The sequence below is a fragment of the Pelmatolapia mariae genome, linkage group LG8, assembly GCF_036321145.2.
Source record: "Pelmatolapia mariae isolate MD_Pm_ZW linkage group LG8, Pm_UMD_F_2, whole genome shotgun sequence".
Classification (NCBI taxonomy): Eukaryota; Metazoa; Chordata; class Actinopteri; order Cichliformes; family Cichlidae; genus Pelmatolapia; species Pelmatolapia mariae.
In genome coordinates, this window is record NC_086234.1 from 969,308 (window position 1) to 992,848 (window position 23,541).

Genomic DNA, 23,541 nt, shown 5'->3' on the forward strand with positions numbered 1-23,541 from the left:
CACACACACACAGGGTGGTGTTTCCATCTCAGTGACTCCAACCTCAAACCAAACTTCAAAAGAAATAAAACGTTGCTGTTTTGCTATTTGAGGACTTTTTTGTTCTGCAAATTGAAGCAAACTGTGACAGATTTATGTCCCTAACTGTCCCCAAAACATGAGCGACACACACACACACACACACACACACACACACACACACACTATCAGCCTTTGTCGTGGTCTGTTTTTAGGGATGACTTCCTCTTCCTGTGACAGTTATCGGTATATTTAGCCACCATCTGTGCCCCCCGCCCCCTCGTCCCGCCCCCTCAACACACTCTCACGCTTGTATATCTATGTTTGTGAGGACCCTCATTGATATAATGCATTCATGAGCTCAGCAGCGTAACCCTTACAGAAGAGCAACGTTAACTCTTACATGCGCCGCTCTTATGTAAGCTCAAACACAGCAGACGAATTCATGCTGCATTTTCACAGCGCAGGATTAACAAAACAAACACCTAAAAATGTGTTTATCATATTTATGAAACATTGCACTCGTTTATCAGGACACTGTTGGCTCTGATGAATCTCAGTCAGATCCGTCTGATATGATTATTCTTTTTACTGTCGATGTAGCAGCTGGTTGTTGCTGCGTCACACACTGCTCTGTCGAGCGTGGACGATGAAGAGTTTTTTAGATGATTCTGATGATAAATAAAGGTCTTTAGAACTTCTAAAAGTCACGGCTCTCCTTTCCTCTTCTTGTATTTGGGAGGCTGAAATTTTCCAGGAGAGCTTCTGAGATCTTCCACATTTATATACTTGAAATATACCTGAGTATGAGAGTTTATCAGCAGTTTGAGGTGTTAAAGTCAGAGATATTCAGTTGAGTTTTATTGATATAGTGCCAAATCATAACAACAGTGCCTAAAGATGCTCTGGGTTTTTTGGCTTTATTGGATGGGTACAGTGAAGACTGACAGGAAAGCAGAGGGAGGGCGAGGGGAAGACATGTGGCAAAGGGTGGATTCAAACCCGGGCCCACCGCTCTCAACCTTACGGGCGCCTGCTCATCCTACTAAGCTAAACCAGTGTCCTGAAGGTGCTTTACACTGAAAGGTAAAACAAAAGTATTGTATAACAAGAGGATCTATCGGCAGGTTTGTACGATAGATCAGACAGTCGTCTGCATATCAATCAGTGGTTTCCCAAATTCTTTTGCTAGGACCCTTTGTTTTTTTTTTACAATCCTCCAACCACACACACCCATATTTTGTTTTCAAACTTCATTGCAGTTTATTTCACACCTCAAACCTTTAGTAAACAATTAAACAAATAAAAGTAAACTGCAATAAATTACAGGTTGCAATAAAAAAAACACTAAACAAACCATCTTCATGGTGTAATTATTTTATTGTAGTTGTTTTCTTTGTTTGTTTTTTACTGTGTAATAATATTCAACATTGCTATCAATACATTTTAAAAAAATGCCTCTCTGTGCAAAATCAGTTTAAAAACATAAACGCCTGTGGGATGCTGTTTGTCTGTGATTTGGAGAGCCCAGCGCTGCTCCCGATGCAGGGAAAACTAATTCTGTCGGAAAGACCGGCCTTGGTACTTGTGCAGGTGAAGCCAAAGGCAAGATAAGATAAGATAAGATAACCTTTATTAGTCCCACACGTGGGAAATTTGTTGTTGAAGATATGCTTCATCATATGGTCTTGTCTTTGGCTTGGAACAGAGTTGGTTTCAGATGATCAGATTTACTTTTTCTTCAGAGGCAACAATACAAAGCATTTGTGAGTGAACGATCACCTCGGCCTTATCTTGAAAGTTCCTTTGTTAACCAGCCAGCTCTGGTCCTTCTCCACAGATGATGATGAACCTGCTCACAGGGTGCTGAAGATGTTTGTGCATTTAAAAAGTGTGTGTCTGCAAACAACGTGTCAAATGACAGTTTTCATATTGAATCAGCAGGAAAAATTAAGTGGATATCCTTATGGAGGGTCAAAAGTTAAAAAACGACGTGCTGAAAGGCAGAGCAGATTTTTCTTGTTTAATAAAAATAAAACAAAAACTTGAATTGAAAAAAACTTCAATGAACTGCATGGATAAGTCTTCAGACGGTGGCCGAGTTTAGAGGAATTTAAACTGATGTTCAGGAAATTCACTAAAACTTGATTTAAGCACACACACGCACACACATGCACGCACGCACACGCACACATGCGCACACACACACACACACACACACGCGCACACACACACATACGCGCGCACACACGCACACACATGCACGCACGCACACGCACACATGCGCACACACACACACACACGCGCACACACACACACATACGCGCACACACACGCACACACATGCACGCACGCACATGCGCACACACACACACACACACGCGCACACACACACACACACACATACGCGCACACACACACGCACACACGCGCACACACACACGCGCGCACACACACACACGCGCACACACACACGCGCACACACACACACACACATACGCGCACACACACGCGCACACACACACGCACACGCGCACACGCACGCACACGCACACACACACAGTCATCAGATGTGCACACAATCTGCCTGCCTGAACCTCGTCCGCCCACACCAGATTCCATTCAAAAATGGGCAGTTTTAATATTGAATTGCTTCATTTAAAATCTGACAAAAGGATCTTTTTCACATTGTGAGGATCGCTCTGAATTTCAGCATGGGTGTTATTCACCCGGCAGCTTTTACTTAGATATAAATGTCATCAGTTGTTTCACACCACTCGCTGCCTGCCACCCACCGACACGGAGGATTGGCCATCTGGAGAATTGTTGTCCCTGTGAGGCCAGCATGACTGGGACAAAGAGATTTAAATGTACTGATAACACAGAGTGACAGTCTGACCGATGGCAGGTTTGAAGGAAGAAATCCTACAGGAATGATTCCAGGAGAATATTAAGAAAAATATGCCATTGAAATTCGTGAAACTCAAAAAATCCACCTGTGCTGCTGTGCCCGAGCATCTCGAGATACCAGGACGTCATTAAAACTGTGAGAGCTGCTGAATGTGAATGGATGACTAACTGGATGCACACGAGCATGCAGGTTAGGCGTCCTGAGTGCAGCTTCAGCAACGCCCTGTGCTTTCAGTGGGAGGATCACGTTTCTACGCAGGCTTCTTATGTAACACAATAACCTCAAATGCAGCTAAAAATACAACAAAAGTACTCTGGATAGGAACGGCGGAGCAAGGCTGCAAGGTTACCGGTTCGATCCCCGGTTCCTTCTGTTCAAGTGTCCTTCGGTAAAAATAATGAGCACTGAAAGCTTCGGGTCAAAGAAAATGAAAAGCAAACAAAAGGATCCACAGTGTTCATGCTCTCTTAGCTTCTGAGCAGAAACAGTGAAGCTCGAACTGACTCGTTCCCTCTGAAAGGGGAACGCTAGCGTTTGTCATGTTCCAGCAGCACAACCTTTCATAAATCTGTCTTTGCTGTTTGCAGGCTGAAAGTGTTTCTTTGAGGATAATTATCAGTTATCTGCACCCAAGCTACAACATTTATGCTGCCGACAGCTTTTAGGTTTGTGTTGGCAGCACTTAAGCTGCGTACAGGTAAAATAAAAAGGCTGGCTTGGTGCGACAGAGGAGGATGCTGGGACGGAAGGAGATGATCAGCTGTGGTGACCCATGAAAGGAGCAGCTGACAGAACAAGACGACCTTCATCTCAGTGTTAAACTCCACCAGTGTAGTGTTTACCCAGCCTTCTCCTTCTCCTAACCAAGTGTTGTTGGTTAGTCAGTGAGAGTGAAACATCAGAGGAACAAAGCAGGGACGAGAACCTCAGTCCTGTCTGAGCATGTGGACAACAGGTGAGAACTCCCTGCATCAGGTGATAGTGGAAGGGTTTCAGCCTGATTCCAGCCCACTGCCTGTCCTCCACGGGCCCGTTGTGTGTCCGTTCTGTGTCTGTGATGACTTTTGTGAGCCGGTCCCTGGTCGAGACATTTGAATGTATCCTTTTGATTCTTTAAACCCGACTGAGTCTCAACATTTGATTTTATTTGCAGAACTTATGTTTTATTTAATTTATTTATTTTATGTTTTTATTTATAATAAAGCTCAATAATAAATTTGACTTGTTCAGATTCAGGCAGTCGCGTTAACCCTAACCTGTCAGCCAAAGTGAGACATGTTTGGTAGATTTCTTCTTTTTGTTCCTAATAAAACAAGAACATGGTTACATTGTTTCATTGAGTTTCTTTAATTTGTTCCTTTAAACAAACAAATGACTGAACGTGAATCAAAAGCACCCAAGAAAAGATCTGAAGTCCTCTGTAGGTGACAGCTCCATCTCGTCAACAGTGATGACCTCACGGCGGTCTAATGTTACATGCGACGCCGTGCTTCAGTGACGTTTCAGTTTCTTGTGGAAATCCATGATTTTTGGAAACAGCTGATGGTGATGAAGGCCAACAGGCGGAGCGTCCTGTTCAGTGAAAAACACGAGGGAGACTCTGAACATTGTCTGCAGTCACTTTATTTCCTGTTGTTTTCCAGCAGTTGATTCACATGTTAGCTAGTTAGCTAGTTATAGTTGGTCATGTGGCTGTAGTGATGTCACAGTTCTTGTAGAACCAATGACCTCGTGCCAACACATTCCCATCATTCTTCGTTCCTCTCTTTGTTTTCTGCTGTTTGCTCACTGATTGGCTGTTCAGACACATTGTCATTCATCTTTGTGACCGCACTAAGTTACTTTTTACCTACAGGACGATTTTTGTGATTTTTTTTCCACAAGCAGAAAAATGTAAATACGTCCTGTGAGGCATCAGCTTCCTCATCGTGTTTGAGTTCTCCTCTTCCTCACAGCAGCAGAAGTAGTGTGTGGCGTGAAGGCAGCAGGGAAACCAGCAGCAGAGTGGAGGTGAATACCTTCAGGCGCTCTGACACGTTACGCAACGCCGCGCCGCTCTGACATGTTCCCGGCGGCCGAGGAAAGTACATCCTGAAGGTCGAACGGCGCTCTGGGAAACTTCATGCGGAAATGTCACGGAACTCTGAGATACCGCTCGTTAAGGAGTTTCCATGTCGCTACACTTCATCAATTCACCGTCACACAGAAGACCTGTGAAATTATTCACTCCTCAGCTCATTGGAGGAAATGTAGTCATTAAAGAATAAATGAGTTCCATAATTATTTATTTCAAGAAGCTGAAAGCTGGAATCCTATTTCTCGTATAGTGATAAACGATTTTCTCATCGAGCCGCCGTAATGAACTTTTTCCTGTTTCTGTGATTCCAAAGGTTTGGCTCAGTGCTCTCGTCTTAAAACCTCTTTCCAAACTTTCATTCACTCACCGACGGTCTCAGAGGCACAATGGCAGTTCTAGTTTGGAGAAACACGATCGTTAATAAAGCTATCAACGATTTCAAACCTGAAGAGTCGGCTTCTTCTAGAGATGAGATTTGTATTATCTAATGTGAGCCAGTTCCTTTAAAAAAAGCTTCAGAGTAAGGAGAGGTGCTGTCTGTCACCAACCACACATTCAAAGATGCTCACAATGAGCATTGCACTACAACTACAGCTCAAACTGCACAGTTTTTATTCGTTCAAGGAAAAACATTAAGTTCTTTAAGAACCAGCGAAAAAAGAAACATCTGATAAACTCTTAGGAAAAAAAAAATGACACAGGAAAGTCTAACAACCAGAACAGACCTGAGTGGCAACAAGCTGCACAGCCTGGTTCAAAAGTCCCCTCACCTCAGATCAAAAGTACTTTTTTCACCCAGAATTTTCCCCAAATTCCCCAAACCTGAAAAGTTCTTGAAAAGAGAAATTTCTGACAGAAATACCTCACTTTAAAAATAACTGCTGACAGAGAAATAAATAAATAGATCCTGAAGAAAACCAAACCGTGGGTTCCTCACCTTCCATCACAAACACCAGCGAGCCCACGTCACCCTCTTTAATGATGCACGAGTCCTTCCCATAATCCACCGGGTACATGCAGTCCACGATCTCCTGAATCTGAGACAGCTCCAGGTTCTTCATGAAGTCATTGTCCAAGATGGCCTCCTTTATCAGCTCCTTCGATCTGAGAGGAGGAGGGAGGACAACAGGTCAGTAGGTAAGTCCTTATTCTACTTTCATGAGTATACCTTTATCCTACACGTCTCCTCATTATGTATCTGTGCCACTGTGTTTGGAGGATAAGAGCAAACACCTGTGCATCTCAAAGTTGGTATCACCTGCATGCACACCTCTCTGGACGGGATAGACGTCTCAATCTTTATGTGCAAAATAAACAGCCTGTGCGCTGATGTCCTACCAAGTTTTTCTCATTTTTCATGCAGAAATACAGAGAGTTAGAATAAAGAAGCACCACAGGGCTTAAATTAGTCTCCGAACCTCTGCGATTATCGAAGGCTTAAGTATGAATCATGCAAATATTATGGTTGAACCTCATGGTTATTTCACTTATGACTCATCTGATGATTATCTGATTCAAAAGTTGCTTTAAAAACCAGTGGCGCTGTCACTTGGTGTTCGCTCTCTCTGCGGTAGAGTATCACTTCCTCTTCCTGCTCAAACACAGTGGTGTTTCTGAGTAGCTTATCTGCTTAGCAATTTAATTAAAAACTGTTAGATACATTCTTTTTTCATAGAATGTATCTCTTCACGTGCTTCATCCGAAGCACACTTTCTGTGTACTCACTACCTAATTTATAGCCAAAGTATTCACTCACTGTGTCTTTACAGTTTCGCTAGCTTAGCTTAGCTCGTAGCCGACTCGTTAGCACCATGGCTACTTCACCTGTCCCTCCTGCACTTTCCTGCTCATTGTGTCAGATGTTTAGCTACTCCTCGGCCTCCTTTAGCAGTAATGATACTTGTAACAAATGTAGCATATTTGTTGCTCTGGAGGCCAGGCTTACTGAATTGGAGACTCAGCTTTGCACCCTTCATTCACCCGTAGCTAGCCAGGCCCCTGTAGCTGGTGCAGCCGAAGATAGCGTAGGCCCCGCTAGCTGTTCCCCGGCAGACCCCAAGCAGCTGGGGAAAGAGGGCGACTGGGTGACGGTGAGGAGGAAGCATAGTCTTAAACAGAAGCCCCAGGTACACCACCAACCTGTTCATGTGTCTAACAGTTTTTCCCCACTCGGCGACACACCCGCCGGGGGTCAAACTCTGGTAATTGGTGATTCTGTTCTCAGACATGTGAAGCTAGAGACACCAGCAACCATAGTCAATTGTCTTCCAGGGGCCAGAGCAGGCGACATTGAGGGAAATTTAAAACTGCTGGCTAAGGGTAAACGTAAATACAGTAAGATCATAATTCACGTCGGCAGTAATGACACCCGGTTACGCCAATCGGAGGTCACTAAAATCAATATTGAATCGGTGTGTAACTTTGCCAAAACAATGTCGGACTCTGTAGTTTTCTCTGGTCCCCTCCCCAATCAGACCAGGAGTGACATGTTTAGCCGCATGTTCTCCTTAAATTGCTGGCTGTCTGAGTGGTGTCCCAGAAACGATGTGGGCTTCATAGATAATTGGCAAACCTTCTGGAGGAAACCTGGTCTTGTTAGGAGAGACGGCATCCATCCCACTTTGGATGGAGCAGCTCTCATTTCTAGAAATATGAACAAATTTATTAAACCCCCAAAATATGACTATCCAGAGTTGGGACCAGGAAGCAGAGTTGCAGTCTTACACGCCTCTCTGCAGCTTCTCTCCTCCTGCTACCCCCCCAAAACCCATCTCCATTGAGGCTGTGTCAGCTCCCAAACAGACAAAAAACAAACTAAAAACCAGCAACAAACAACATAAAAAATCACAAAGAAAGAACAATACAGTATCCACATCTGAACCAAAGAGTAAAACAGTGAAATGTGGATTATTAAATATTAGGTCTCTCTCCTCCAAGTCTCTGTTAGTACATGACTTAATAATTGATCAACAAATCGATTTCCTCTGCCTTACAGAAACCTGGTTGCAGCAGGATGATTATGTTAGTTTAAATGAATCAACACCCCCAAGTCATTCTAACTACCAGAAACCTCGAAGCACAGGCCGAGGGGGCGGTGTGGCAGCAATTTTTCACACCAGCCTATTAATCAACCAAAGACCCAGACAGACTTTAATTCATTTGAAAGCCTGATGCTTAGCCTTGTCCACCCCAGCTGTAAAACTCAGAAACCAGTCTTACTTGTTATCATCTATCGTCCACCTGGGCCTTACACAGAGTTTCTCTCTGATTTCTCAGACTTTTTATCTGATTTAGTGCTCAGCTCAGATAAAATAATTATTGTGGGTGATTTTAACATCCATGTAGATGCTAAAAATGACAGCCTCAACATCGCATTTAATCTGCAGGAATGTCTTAAAGACATAAAGACCTGGATGGCCGCTAACTTTCTGCTTCTTAATTCAGATCAAACTAAGGTTATTGTACTCGGCCCTGAAAATCTTAGAAATATGGTATCTAACCAGATTCTTACTCTGGATGGCATTACCTTGGCCTCCAGTAACACTGTGAGGAACCTTGGAGTCATTTTCATTTCATTTTAAGTCATTCCTGTTAAAAAGGAGTTTTTCCTTCCCACTGTCGCCAAAGTGCTTGCTCATAGGGGGTCAAATGATTGTTGGGTTTTTCTCTGTATCTATTATTGTAGGGTCTACTGTGCAATATAAAGCACCTTGAGGCAACTGCTTTTGTGATTTGGCGCTATATAAATAAAACTGAATTGAATTGAGCAAAAACTCTTCATATGTATTTTTCTTTTGTCTAATCATGAGTGAAAAACTCAGTCGTTAAACCCAAGTTGAACAGAAGGTCATCACAGCGGAGCAGCTGAAACCAAACAAGCCTGACATTTGTTTCCTACAATGACCTCTTTACATAAAATATCATCTGCAAAGCAGTTACTACATTAGTGAAACATCTCCTGTGGTGGTTTGAGGGCAGCGGCTGCAGAATGAGCCGATTCCCATGTTTCTCTCAGAAGCTGCGAGGAGTTGTGATGAGGATTGTACCTGCAGTGATCAGAAACACATCAAACCAGCAATTCTGCCCTCAGGTGAACATCTGCTGAGCACTGAACAAACCCCACCTGCTCTCTGTGACAGATTCAGCGGAAGACCTCTAAAGTTTATATTTGCCTTCCTTTGAAAGCTTATTTTAGTGCTCTGCTTTGATTGTGAAAGTGTCTGAAATGCCACAGATCTGTCTGAGCTGCAGCTCCTCTGCCAGTCTGATCACAGCATACGGACGCTGACTGAAGCAGCTGATGAAAAGGTTTCACAGTCTTTGGCTTCACAAAGACTCTCGTGTTTAAAACCGAAGCCCATTCACAGCTGACGGGCTGTTTGCAAAAACCCAGACGACAAACTGCTGTTCAGCAGCCGTAACTTTAAATCAGTGTTTAAAGCCACACGTTACTGTCTGAACAAATAACATCTGCATTAAAGAGACTGCTATGAAAAAAGCAAAGGTAGAACAAAAAGTAAAGCCAGCTTTAAAAAGTACCAATAGCATGAAAATTCAATTTTAGTAAGATCAGCAATAAGAAGTTCATATTAAACTGTGAAACTGCAGCATGCATGCAAAAGAAGACAAATATTTAGCAGTCATCCTGACGACAGTGATGAACTGATGGAAGCTCAGACTCACCAAACCATGCAGGAAATAATGAAATGAATCCTCTCCCATGACTTTGGCCCTGCTGCAAACACTGGTCTGTAAAAGCTGATTAATCATTCTGATCCCGAACATGAGCTCACAGCTTTTATTCATAATGTTTCCAACAGCAGCAGGATCCATATGAGAGACCCCAAGTACCATATGGAAAAACTGCAATTCAGTCTAAAAAGTAATTGCACAAACTAACAGCTGCTACTGTGGATCTCTGCCTTCAGAACTGAAAAGACGTCTCTTGATTGCAGACCTTCAAAGTGATACACCTGCCCCCCTCCAGGTGCTCCTGACCTTTTTGGATGTTATAAAGTTTAGTTTGACTACAGTTGGTTTGACCACTCCTGAAGTTTTCTCTCTCTCCGATTGGTTTATGTTCATTTTTCATTCAAATGATGGCCTCACCTTCAGACTTCCTGTGCATGGTTCAACATCAAAAGCATGTGTGTGTGTTATCTGGCTTCATGGACAGATAGAGCTGCGTGTCATCAGCATAGCAGTGTAAATGTATGCTATGTCTTCTGATGATACTGCCTAAGGGAAGCATGTATAATGTAAACAGAATTGGTCCTAGCACTGAACCCTGTGGAACTCCATAATTAACCTCAGTGTGTGAAGAGGACTCTCCATTTACATGCACAAATTGGAGTCTATTAGATAGATATGATACAAACCACTGCAGTGCAGTACCTGTAATACCTACAGCGTGCTCTAATCGCTCTAATAGGATATTATGGTCGACAGTATCGAATGCTGCACTGAGGTCTAGCAGGACAAGCACAGAGATGAGTCCACTGTCAGAGGCCATAAGAAGATCATTTGTAACCTTCACTAAAGCTGTTTCTGTGCTGTGATGAGCTCTGAAACCTGACTGAAACTCTTCAAATAAGCCATTCCTCTGCAGATGAGAGAGAGATAGGTTGATCATATTCAGGAAACACTGTTAAATGTTCAGTTTCTATGCCATATGTTAAAACAAGATCTAGAGTGTGATTAAAGTGGTGGGTGGGTTCTTTTACATTTTGACAGAAGCCAATTGAGTCTAATAACAGATTAAATGCCATGTTGAGGCTGTCATTTTTAGCATCTACATGGATGTTAAAATCACCCACAATAATTATTTTATCAGAGCTGAGCACTAAATCAGATAAAAAGTCTGAGAAATCAGAGAGAAACTCTGTGTAAGGCCCAGGTGGACGATAGATGATAACAAGTAAGACTGGTTTTGATTGCTGCCACATCCCCTCCTCAGCTTGTGCTTTTCTGGTAGTTAGAATGACTCGGGGGTGTTGATTCATTTAAACTAACATAATCATCCTGCTGCAACCAGGTTTCTGTAATTCAATTTTTGATCAATTATTAGTTTATGTACTAAAAGGGACGTAGAAGAGACTTTGAGTGCATCTCAATACAATTCATGAAAAAAAGATAAAATAACTAAAAATAATTAACAGGCATATAAAAGCAGATTGCAGTGAGGAAACCATCAAAATTAAAAATAAAGCATGTACATTTTAAAGATAATTTATGAATCAGGATTTATAGATAACTACGCACTTCCTGTTTAGTTTGCTCTGGTCCCTGTTTACCAAACAGATCCATTTTCATTAAGACAAATAAATCACAGATTAAATGTGAATTAAGCTCCATGATTGTCTCTTCCAATGTAAGTGAAGCTAATTCTCAACTATCAAATCATAATTACAGGTTTTCCAAGCAGCTGGTGCCACACATGAACTCTGCTGTCAGATACGGTGTATTCGTTAGGAGAGGAGCTCCATCCTCCTTCACAGTGCCGTCACAAAGAAAACCCAACGCCGAGAGGAATGAATCAGCCCAAAGAGACAGAGGGAGGGAGAGCATATTAAAGCAAAGCCAAAGGTTTCCTTCCTGTCAAAACTCATTTAAAGTGAAACAAACTGAAAGAGACAGACAGTGGAAAAAGATGGAAAACAGGAGAAAAACCAACACTCCCAGCTGTCAGCCGGCTCACAGCTCAGGCTCCCACAAGCTCAGAAAAAGGCTGCTGATGTGTAAACTGCTGGGAGCTGAAAACACCTGCAGCTCACTCAGACTGATGTAACAGCATCCAAACCCTCATCAGATCTGTTGGGGAAGTAATTCAGTTTAATTTGTGAAGCTCATTTATAACAAAGGAAACTATTCTGGTGTCAAAATGTCAAAGAGGATAATGTCCAGTTGTCAGCAGTAAGAACAGTCGGCTGAATGAATGTTAAAGAGAGCAGCATTTTAATTCACAGTGCTTAATTCAAGGCAATGATTTACTGGGTGTTAGAGGGTTTGGAGGAAGATTTAACGTGGCACAAGCTGAGGATGATGATAACTTAAAAAGCAGAACTGTTTCAGAACAGTCTTCAATAGCTTCACTTCCTCTTACATGCTCTGAACTCAAATTGTGGCATCCCACAGGGCTCCGTGTGAGGACCTCTGACTTTGTTTTTCTCACAGTTGCTGGTTTGTGCATGAATTAAAGGTAAATGTCATTTTATATGCAGATGATTGATGCTCCTATCCTCGCTGATAGTTTTCACACAACAAAATCCTAAACCCTGCCCTGCTCACTGCTTCTATGTGACTCTAATGGACCAACATTTCCAATACGAACTTCATGTTTCATTCAGTCAGACCTCAAACCAGTGACTGAGACCAGGGAGAACTTCACTGAGCTCAGATCAGCTTTTTCCTCGTAGACTTCTATACAATGAGACGGGAGATGCACCCTGCTCAACATCAGAGAGAACACAGGCTAAAGGAACTTGGCATCACTTTCAGCCGTGGAAGATATGTCACTCTTTTATGAGCAAACCGTTTCGCTTGTATGGATAAAAACACACATTTTATAGATGATGCATGCATCAGAGAAATGACTGAAAATCAAATGAAGAAAGTCAAATCAAAAACAGGTTTCTCAGAACTGAAGCTGTCATAAAATCTAGTGGATGTTTGAGGAACTGCAGGTGTAAAATCTACAACTTCACCTCAGCTGTTTGAGATTTATGCAGCACCTCGGTCAAAATCAAATTCAGTGCAGGCAGCCAACATTTCTGAGACTGTAAAACATTCATGTATGCAAGATAACTGTATTACAGAGGAAAAAATACACCTGAAGGTCTACTTAAGGTTAGATTGAGAGTTTTATTTTGTCCAGGCAGTCAAACGAGCACCGAGAGGATCCATTAGCTGGGTTTTATTTTGGTGAATCTGCAAAGGAAGAAATACGACTGGACGGCTGCTGCATGCAAATTGGACTCAGGAGGAAAGCAATGAAGGAGCGCTGTGAGTGGATGGAGGGGGTGATGAAGCAGACATTATTACTGCATGAGTCGGCAGAGTGAGGAGGAAAATAAAAGGAAAAGCAGAACAAGTGACGAGATAGGAACCAAACTACTTTTTACATAAAAGGCAAAAAGAATTAAAGAACAAAAATTAATCAGCAGGATGTGAGGAAATGTATTTCAAAGAAAAAAAAAGAAAAACTTCATTGAACACAGAAGACAATAAACACAGAGCCGAGCAAACGAAAGAGGTGCCAGAGGGGGCGAAAGCATCACAGGAAGAGTCGGGAGGAAACACGGAGACTTTCATATCCTGATGGAGATCCGTCTGAGGACAGGGAAGCATGACGCTCCACGCGACACCCACTGATGCAGCACGGAGATACCAGGCCACAGCAGGTGCATGACTGCAGGCCTCAGCATCCCCGAGGAAAGAAAAACTCGTCTGTAACTGTGGAAACAACAAGGCTGAAGCATCTTTATGGCAACTAAAACCAAAAAAAGTTTAATATTCAAAACTTGATCAGTTTGGAGCGAAAAATCAGAGAGGCTGAGACGGTCTGAGCGTGTGCAGAGAAGGGAGAGTGGATGATGAAGATGGAGCTGCAGGCAGGAGGAGAGGAGGAAGACCTCAGAGGAGGTTCATGGATGTAAGAGGAGGACAAGGAGAACATGCAGAGTGCTAGGAGGATGCTGGGATAGGAAGAGGTGCAGCAGATGATCTGCTCTGGAGATCCCTAAAGGGGGTGACTGGAAGAAGAAGAAGAAGAAGAATAGAAAGGGCAGAATAAAAAAGTTTTATCAGAAAACATACCAAACACAAAGAGCCAGCGAGGGTGAGTAACGCCCAAGGACACGCAGACTCAAACACAGCTGGTTTTCTTTGTGTTAGCTGTGTTAGCTGGCTAGCACAGGCTTCCTGCTGCAGGCTCTGAGCATGCTCACATAAAAGGATGCGTCATGTGACCCTACACACAACATCAACTGAGCATGTGACAGTGAAATGCAGCACTGCGCTGCATGCAAGTCCTGCACAAGGAGATCATCTGGAAACACAAACAGCAGCAGTACTGAGTGCAAATCTGCACATTATGACGTGAAAGCACCGATTGGCTGACTGGGAACAGGTAACACACAGGTGACTCTAAAGAGGCGATCACTACGACGATTATGTGAGGAGGAAGCGAAACTGAGAGTGAGGAAATGACCTGAAATACAAGCCCAGAGAAGGATCAGGGCGCTGAGGAGCACAGGAAGTACAAAGAAAGAACACCACAAAGCACCCGTCTTTCAAAATAAAACCGGAAGTAAACTGAAAGAAGGACCAAACTCAGAGAGTGCTCACAGAGCCTGAGATGAGATGCAGACAGAGGAAAGAAAACTGAGAAGACCTGAGGACTGCAGCAATAATCTTATAATCATTATTCACAAACACAAAGGACGAGAAAACGAAACATCACATCAGGAAACGCAGGTGACACAAAAACATCCAACTGTCAGCAGAAACGTGTGGAGCAGGAAGAAAAGAGCCGCGAATGAAAACGACCTCATCAAACGCAGCAACCAGGAACAAACAGGACGAGCCTGCCTGACACACACAACTTTCAAAATAAAAGTCCAGTGTCAGCAGCAGATCTGTGACAGGCGAGTCTCAGCTCATCATTAACTCGTCTGCCTCTGGAGCCTCGCTGCAGACAGCAGGAGAGCTGGTGGGCGCTCGCAGCCCACACACACTCTCCACTGTAACACTGTTCTAAAACAACACACACACACACACACACAGACAAACACTCAGGCAGGCGCGCTGACAGCGAGAGGTGGTGGGATGTAAATGAAACCCTGTCAGATGTGTGTGTGTGTGTGTGTGTGTGTGTGTGTGGGAGGAACATGTGGATTACAAACCAACACACTGACGTGGACACAGAAAACCTGATCATAATACAGAGAACTCAGAGAACTGTGTGTGTGTGTGTGTGTGTGTTATCATAGCAAAATGCAGTGCTGCAAATACCAACTTTAGTGGGAACCACCCACAACCTGTAAATAAAGACGGCAGCAGCTTCCAGGTCTGAAAAGTGGAACTGATGCCGAAGTGCAGCTTCTCTCAAACAGCCAGCAGGGGGCGACACCATCTGATCCTTATATATGTATATGTACACAAAAGTAAGCCACATCTCGCAGAAGCAGTGCGAGAGCGAAGTGCTCTAATAGGGTGATATGGTACTACAAGGTCATTAAGATAAGATGGGGCCTGATTATTTAAGACCTTGTATGTGAGGAGCAGGATTTTGAATTCTGGATTTAACAGGAAGCCAATGAAGGGAAGCCAATACAGGACAAATCTGCTCTCTCTTTCTAGTCCCTGTCAGGACTCTTGCTGCAGCATTTTGGATTAACTGAAGGCTTTTCAGGGAGTTTTTAGGACTTCCTGAAAAGATAATGTGACGTTTCCATTTGTAGAGATGTTGCACAAAGGGAAGAAAGCAGTCCTGCATATTTGTTTATGACCTTTGTGACCAATCATAAAGGTCCAAAAGTAAAACTGGGAAGCAGCTCTGAGTAAAACCTTGTTTCAAGAAGAAGCTTCACTCAGAGTTAAAAGTAGAACAAATGTGACTCCCAGCACAAAGTGAGTGAGTGCAGGAAACTGTCAGGAGCAAACACTGAGTCATTACAGGTACAAATGTCTACACTCGCACAGGAAGTGCAGCATCAGGTGGATCTCTGGCGGAAAGCTGAGCCGACACACAGAAGTGTGAGCGGCAGAGGCGCGTCAGGGAGCCGAAGGTTACTGCAGTGTGACGTGTCCTGGAAACTGAAGAACTGAGGCTGAGCATCTGATTACTCACAGCGCCTTCAAACGCCGCTGCTGGTCGGACCATCTTTGATTCAGAAAATCCATCTGCTTCCACTTCCTGCACACCAGAACCCCAGCAGACTTTACAGCCAACCATTCAACTCAGTTATGTTTCCAATAAGATTTTATTAAGCTTATGAATATAATAGTTCTGTGTATGTTACATAAACACAGCATTTAAATCTATTTAGCTGAACCATGAGTGGCTGCAGTCAGAGACATCCTGGTCACACACGAGCAGATAAACTAAACTACGAGATCCCTGCGAGCAGGTTGGATTCCTGAACCGCGTCGAGTGTTTGGTGTTAGAGGCCTCTGAGGTGGAGCGGCCTGCCTGCACGAGGCTGACGAGGCCCACCGAGCGCTGCAGGCGCCAAAAAACTCTGAGTCCAAACTGGTCGTCTACGCGCTGCCCACCGTTAACAGGAGAAAACAGCCAATCATCACTCATCATACGTGTGTCCACGACAACATAAAGACTAACACGTGCAAACGAATCATGTGATGTGAGAGCCGTCGACGTGTTTCAGGGGCGACTTCATCCGTGGAAGGAAAAGCCGGTGAACACACTGCATCACTTATGAATGCTTCATGCTTCCTCACTGCTGAAGAGGCAAATGTGGAAAAAGACAAAGGAAAGATCAGAGAGGAGAATGAATCTGCACGCCGTCCTCTGCTTCCACCTGTGCAGGTGAAGCGACCCGTGCTGCCGGGACGCCGGCCCCCACTCGTCTGCTCGCTTTTAATCAGACCTTCACTGAAGCCGCAGAGATGAAGACGCAGCCGCACGTTCCCGCTGTGCATCCTGGTCCCAGACAACAATGACAACAACATGAGCTAACGTGTGGCGGCTTCATGCAGGAAGCATCATTCAAAATAACAACATGCACCTAGCTCATGTCAGACCGCAAAATTAAAAGTCCACAGAAGTATGGCCCAAAACAGCCGCCCACACTTCGTGCATGACCTGGTCCTGTTTGGAATCTTCCTTCACACTGACCTGCTCACATCTTTGTGTTTTTACTGATTCTTATTAAATTCTGCTTTTTTTAAAAAAACTACAGCAACGACTCGCTCTGTGCCAGTCTGTGACAGCTCAGGGCTGCAGGAGCTCCCCTTTTCCCAGATTAGTCCCAACTTATTTCCAAAATACAGAATGATGAAAATACAGAATGATGCCTGACTTCATAAAAAATTGTTTTATTTAAACACCTAAGTTGTAATCTAGCAGTAAAATCAAGAGCAAGCACCTGTGCAGTGTCTGGAGCTCAGTGGTAGAGCAGGTCATGTGCTAATCGGAGGGTTGGTGGTGCTGTGAAGCACCAGCAGCGCCATATTAAAAAACCCTCATGAACGCACGCAGAGACTTTGTACCTGGATTTATCTCTAAATATGAAACCCATGCAGAGCAGTGAAGTCCAGGTCTTACTAAAGCTGTGAGCCTAACACCAGGACACGCAGCAGGAGGAAAGAGCCTGAAGGGTCTGGTATCCTGGATCAGCCCCTGTACAGGCTTCAGGAGGCAGGAGCTGCTCTCACTTTTCTCCTCAAAGAAACCACGACATGGCGCTCTGACTGCGCAGCGTCACAGCTGCTGTGTGACCGATACGTCACCTTAGAAATGACGGACCTGAAGCTGTGGTGTTACCCACAAACTGTCTAAGCTTCCAGCTTTAATCACACCCAACGAAGCTGCAGCTTTCAGTCTGTAAAACAGCTAACTGTTGTTGCACCTTCAGCCCATCAGTCAGGAGAACAGAGTTAAATCTGATTGGTTCTCAGGACGTCTGCGAGGCTGATGAACAGCTGCTCGGATGTGAGCCAGGTGTTTGCAGCTGGAGCGTTTAGCAAAAACTCAATTAATCTATTATGGATTCATGTTTGCGTTCCTCGCTCAAGAATCGCAGCAAACATGAACCTCAGCTCCAAACAGCATAATCACATCAAACGACTGGAAATGACCCTTTATGTGTCTGAGGGTAAAGGTGCAGCTGCCTGTCTCATCACATCAGCTCTACTCACTGACTACAATAAAGAAAACTCTAACAGTCCTGCAGCGCTGCCCTCATTCAGAGCCACAGATCTCAAACCTGCAGGAGGACGAGCTAACCCTTTAAGGTGCAGGTAGCTTACGTACTCTGGGCTCTTGGGGTAGAAGGGCAGGGTCACATGGCACAGGTCGCTGATGTCACAGGCGGTGGGTTCGGCGGAGATGGCCTGCCGCTTGCTGCGGTGCTGGTCCGGCTGCAGGACGAGGCTCTGCTGCTGCGCCTGGACCTGCTGGGCGGTGGCGGGCCGGATCACCGAGCGGTACTTGTCCAGCTCGTTCTGCAGCCTCTGGATCAGCTCGTCCTTCTGGTCCAGCTCCAGCTCCAGCTCGTCTATCAGGGCGTCGCGTTGCCGAAGTTCCTCGATCTTCTCCTGCAGGGCATACTGGAGGTCCCGCAAGGTCCCCATCTGTCCTTCAGGGGATCCACAAGGAGTTCTTTTGAACTATCTGGGGTACGCCCCCAGGTTCCACTGGAATACCTTCTTCTCCTAAAGAACTCGACTCTTCGAATCCTCTGGGGTCTTTGAGGATTTTGAGCACCTAAAAGTTTTGACTTCCAAAAGTCATGTTTCTGCACAGCACCTCCTCCTCAGAGTTTCCTGTTTTTATGGATCTTCAGGATCCTTGAAGTGCTCATCCTGATTGGTCAAAGTGTTAGTCTATGAGCCAGTTACAGCAACTCTTAAATATTCTTACACCCAGGATCTTTGGTACACCTGCACTTACTTGTTTCTTCTGCCACATTCAGCATTTCTCGGGGGTCACGTACAAAATTTGAAAGACCTTCAGGAAGCTTCAGATTCAGAGCCTTTCAGCGTCTTCAGAGGCCTCCTGGGTTGTCATGTAGTTCCTCTGGTTAAATCAGAGTTTCAGCTCAGTGTCTGAGAAGCTCTCTTCACATCCCTCCCTCAAAACTTTTGAGTCTGGCAACTCACTGAGGTTTGTCTGAGGTCATGCTGCAGGTTCTTCCAGGAGGATAATTCAGGTGTGTCGTTAGTTTCACTCACTTTCTTCTCAGTATGTACTGAAGGACCTCCAGGGTCTCCCTGAATTCCTCAGATGGGGTTCTCAGAGTTTCACCAGAGAGCAAACACCTAGTTCTGGTTTTAGGATAGTTTCCTTCTTTGTGGCAGTTTCAGGTTTCTCCCATTGAAGTCTTTAAAGTTCTCTGAGTTCCTCGGTCCTCCAAGGAAAACAAAATTCCTGATGATGCAACTGGAGAAACGTTTGGTCCTCAGGGTGTGACCTCACATCCTCCCTGTTTCATCTGAGCAGATGTGGAGATGAGTGAGAGGAAACCTGAGCAGACACTCACCAGCTCTCAGCGTCCTGCCTGCAGAAGCAGCTGTACCTCCAGGAAACATCTGATCAATGAGAGACGACCAGAGAGACGACAGCGTGGAACAAAGTTTAAGTGAAGAATCCACAGGTCCTCGCGTGAAGTCCGGAGGAAGACTGGGTCAGCACAGCGGCGTCCGCAGAAGCGAATCCACGCAAACACACGGCGTGAAACACGAGCCCCGCTCTCCCCCTGCTCCTCCTCCTACTCCTCCTCCTGCTGCGGGCTGAGCGTCACTCAGGTGCACGGGAGCTGTTTTCAAACCGATAAGCGAAAAAACGCGAAACGCAAAGAGAAACGTGCGGGAGGAAGGAGACGCTCTCACTCCGCTCTCCTCTCTCTGCCGCGCACCGGAGGACGGAAACGTTGCCGCTTCATCCCGGCGGCACTTCAGCGAGTTACCGGAGCTGAGGCTGAACGACACGAGCCACGAAAAGTTGGTCTGCCTCAGCTCCTCCTCCTCCTCACTCAGAAACATTTGAAGCTTTCAGGGTTTAAAAGCTGAACATTTACGGCTGGTGTCAGAGCCGGAGTTCTGTTTAAGAAGCCCAGGGGCAACCCCCAAACACCCCCCAACGCTCACACACACACACACACACACACACACACACACACACACACACACACCTTTATTTCCCATCAGGGAGAACCACACAGAGACCAACTTCATCAGCAGGAAATTGGGGTGGATAACATCTTTAATTCAGTCTCTGTGACCTCGGAGGCAAAGAGGGCGGAGCCTAAACAACATCCAGGATCTCCTCAAACACGGCATCATAAAGGAACCTCCACCTTCACCTGTAAATGTCATGTTTGAACCACATGTAGCCTTCACGCTGCTCCGCTCTCTTTATATTTCTTTCTTTCACTTTTCACCCTCGCGCTCATTTATCCTCAGACCACAGACTCCAGCGGACGCTGAGACCCCTCAGGGTGGAGTTCAGGTGGGAACACGAGTCCAGTGTTCAGTCAGAGCAACATCTCTCCGCCTCACCTGAACCCGGGCTGAGTCGGAATCAGAAGCTGGTGGAGGCAGACGGGTGTGGTTCTGATGGATGTTGCTGAAGCGCTGTGAGCAGGCCTGCAGCTTCCTGAGTGAATGTGGTGATGTGGCCTGTGCACACGGCGTGCTGCAGGTCCACGGTTCGATTCCCTCTGTGGCACCTTTGCTGCCGTGCTGTGGTCTCTCTGCACGCTGCAGGGGTCGCTTCACGTCAGTCGGTCTGTTTTGTTGTTTGTGGAAATAAAGTTCTAGTAATTGGAGCAGAGCAGGCTCATAAAATCAGCCACTTCCTTCAAAACCACATTTTTATGGACGTGCTTTTATGTGATGTTGTCTTTTATAGTCTTCTTTTATGATCCTTTATCAGCTCATCATCTTTAATGGGCTTTGTAAAGTTATTCAATTTTTATTTTTAAGTATTTCTCTGCAATAATTGTCTCGTAGCTGAATTTTTTTTATTATTTTTTTTAGCAGTGAAGAAAAAACATTTCACAGAAAAACATAAACAGCGTTCGTGTCTTTTATAAATAAAGTTACTAAAGAGCAGAGAGAGCGGCTGAAGGCCAGCTCAGGACTCCTGCTGTCACATGGCGCCCTCTGCTGGACGATCACTGTCATTACAACAAACTGCAGACAAACCGTGGAACCAGCTTCCAGTTTGGATTCAGGAGACAGACACTATCTCTACTTTTAAGATTAGGCTTCAAACTTTCCTTTTTACTAAAGCATATAGTTAGGGCTGGACCAGGTGACCCTGAATCCTCCCTTAGTTATGCTGCAATAGACGTAAGCTGCTGGGGGATTCCCATGATGCATTGAGTTTTTCCTTTCCAGTCACCTTTCTCACTCACTATGTGTTAATAGACCTCTCTGCATTGAATCATGTCTGTTATTAATCTCTGTCTCTCTTTCACAGCATGTCTTTATCCTGTCTTCCTTCTCTCACCCTAACCAATCACAGCAGATGGCCCCGCCCCTCCCTGAGCCTGGTTCTGCTGGAGGTTTCTTCCTGTTAAAAGGGAGTTTTTCCTTCCCACTGTCGCCAAAGTGCTTGCTCATAGGGGATCATATGATTGTCAGTTTGGAGTTTTTGTTGTATTAATGTGGGGTCTTTATCTTACTATAAAAAGCACCTTGATGTTGTGAATTAATCAGAATCAGAATATTTTATTAATCCCAGAAGAATCGTTGTGGGTCACAGTCGCTCCAAGACAATAACAGTAACAGACTGAACTACTTAAATAATACAATATATCACAAAGTTCCAAAATATAAGAAATAGCTCTGATATATACAAAAAGCTCAGTTATAAATATCCAGAATATTACAGACGTGAAATATTTGAAATATTTATGATTGACATTTGACTCTAACCTGTGAAACTTTGTTTGTTACTCCTCTGCAGAGCGTGTGCAGATAGTGAGAGTGTAACTGCTGCAGTGTGTTCTCTGCATCAGATGGAGGAGTTGTACAGAGAGATGCACAGGCAGGAATGACTTCCTGTGTCGTTCAGTGGTGCATTATGGGTAATCTCAGTCTCTCACTGAGCGTGCTCCAGTGGGAGGTGTTGTCCAGCATTGTCCTTATCTTGGGTTGAACTTGTATGTAACTCTGACATTTGCAGGCTACCATTGTTTATTTACAGGATGTATGCTCCGCTCTGCAACCCCAGCACCTTTACTGTCCACACAGCACAGTAAAGGTGGTGCAGGTCTGTGACGGCTGCTGGGGTCTTTCTGGTTTCCACATATTGGTGGCTGTGGGCGGCCTCTAGTATGCAGTAACATGCTGAGCTGTGCGATGGTTAAACGTGAGCACTGAGAAATAAAAACATCTAAATATGGATATGTGACGTGTCAGTATCCAGATTACTCTTCACCTCATTGACAGCTGAGCTGCAGTTACACAGCTAACTGTGGAGCTCTCATTCACACACACCAATCAATAAATTATAAACACAGTGATAATTTAACGAAGCACGAAAAATTTAAATATATGGCTGGTTATGATTTCTTTTTCAGAATAAAAGCGCAGGTGTTGATGTGAATCAGCTGTTCTTCAAACTGCTCTGACAGGTTTGTTGTTGTGTATCCTCCTCCCCCCCCCCCCCACAAAATGCTCAAACTACAGTTGAAGCAGAGTGGAGGTCCCAGTAGAGCTGGGACTGTGCCTTTCAAAATAAAAGTTTTGACTGTTTAGACTGCAGATCCAGACAGGAAGCAGAAAAATCGTGGCGATCGTGGCTCAAGAGTTGGGTGTTCGTCTTGTAATCGGAAGGTTGCCGGTTCGAGCCCCGGCTCGGACAGTCTCGGCCGTTGTGCCCTTGGGCAAAACACTTCACCTACCGCCTACTGGTGTTGGCTAGAGGGGCCGATGGCGCGATATGGCAGCCTCGCTTCTGTCAGTCTGCCCCAGGGCAGCTTTGGCTACAACTGTAGCTTGCCTTCACCAGTGTGTGAATGTGAGAGTGAATTGTAAAGCGCTTTGAGGGGTCCCGAAAAGCACTATATAAATGCAATCCATTATTATTATAAAATGAATAGATGACAACTTATAATAAAGATCAAACATACGTTAAAGATTTCACCTCTAAATAAAACTTTAAAAAACTCGACATTTAGTTTTTTTAGATTTGGGAACCACGGGGAACATCTGGCCACATGTGTTTAAGAACAGAAGTTATTTTAAACATTTAAAAGCACCTAAAGATCAGAACCACAGCTATGTGGACCCCACAGTTCATCTGAACTCAAAGGTCAGGTCTGATGGTTTTATCTCTTTACCAAACCTAACGCCGACTGCTGGGAGCGTTGATCAGCTGAATCCTGAGACACGTTTGTTTTCAGTCAGAAGGTTTCCCCATGGACTCAACTTTTTCTCTGGATGAATTAACTGTGATTACACACATTTGTTATAAAGCTGAGGTCAGTTTCACAGCCAAACCTATAGACTGAAGCAGGCTGAAAGGTCTCAACAGCAGCACATCACGCCACCATCTAAAGAACCAGCTGAGGAACAACACCAGTGGCATCCATCAGTCTGAAAGGTTACAGAGACATTTCTGAGGTTTTGGGACTCCAGTGAACCTCAGTGAGAACCGTTATCCACACATGGAGAAAACCTGGAACGGTGCCGAACCTTCCCAGGAGCGACCGGCTGGCCAAAATTATCCAGGAGGTCACAGAAGACCCTAAAACAACATCCAAAGACCTGCAGGCCTCATGCGGCTCAGTTAAAGTCAGAGGTCACGATGAACAATAAAAAAGAGGCTGGGCAAAAATGGCCT

At 44.7% G+C, this 23,541-nt stretch overlaps 1 protein-coding gene across 1 annotated transcript in view; it reads right to left on the reverse strand.

The window, feature by feature from the left end:
• Positions 1–19,543, reverse strand: part of LOC134633553 (cGMP-dependent protein kinase 1-like) — a 72,613-nt gene extending 53,070 nt beyond the window's left edge. Inside the window, exons 1-2 of the mRNA XM_063482397.1 lie at positions 18,001–19,543; positions 5,944–6,110 (exon numbers count right to left, since the gene is read on the reverse strand). Coding sequence (XP_063338467.1) covers positions 5,944–6,110; positions 18,001–18,320 — 487 coding nt within the window. The 5' untranslated portion in view covers positions 18,321–19,543. The remainder of the gene's footprint in view (positions 1–5,943; positions 6,111–18,000) is intronic.
• Positions 19,544–23,541: the final 3,998 nt, after the last annotated feature.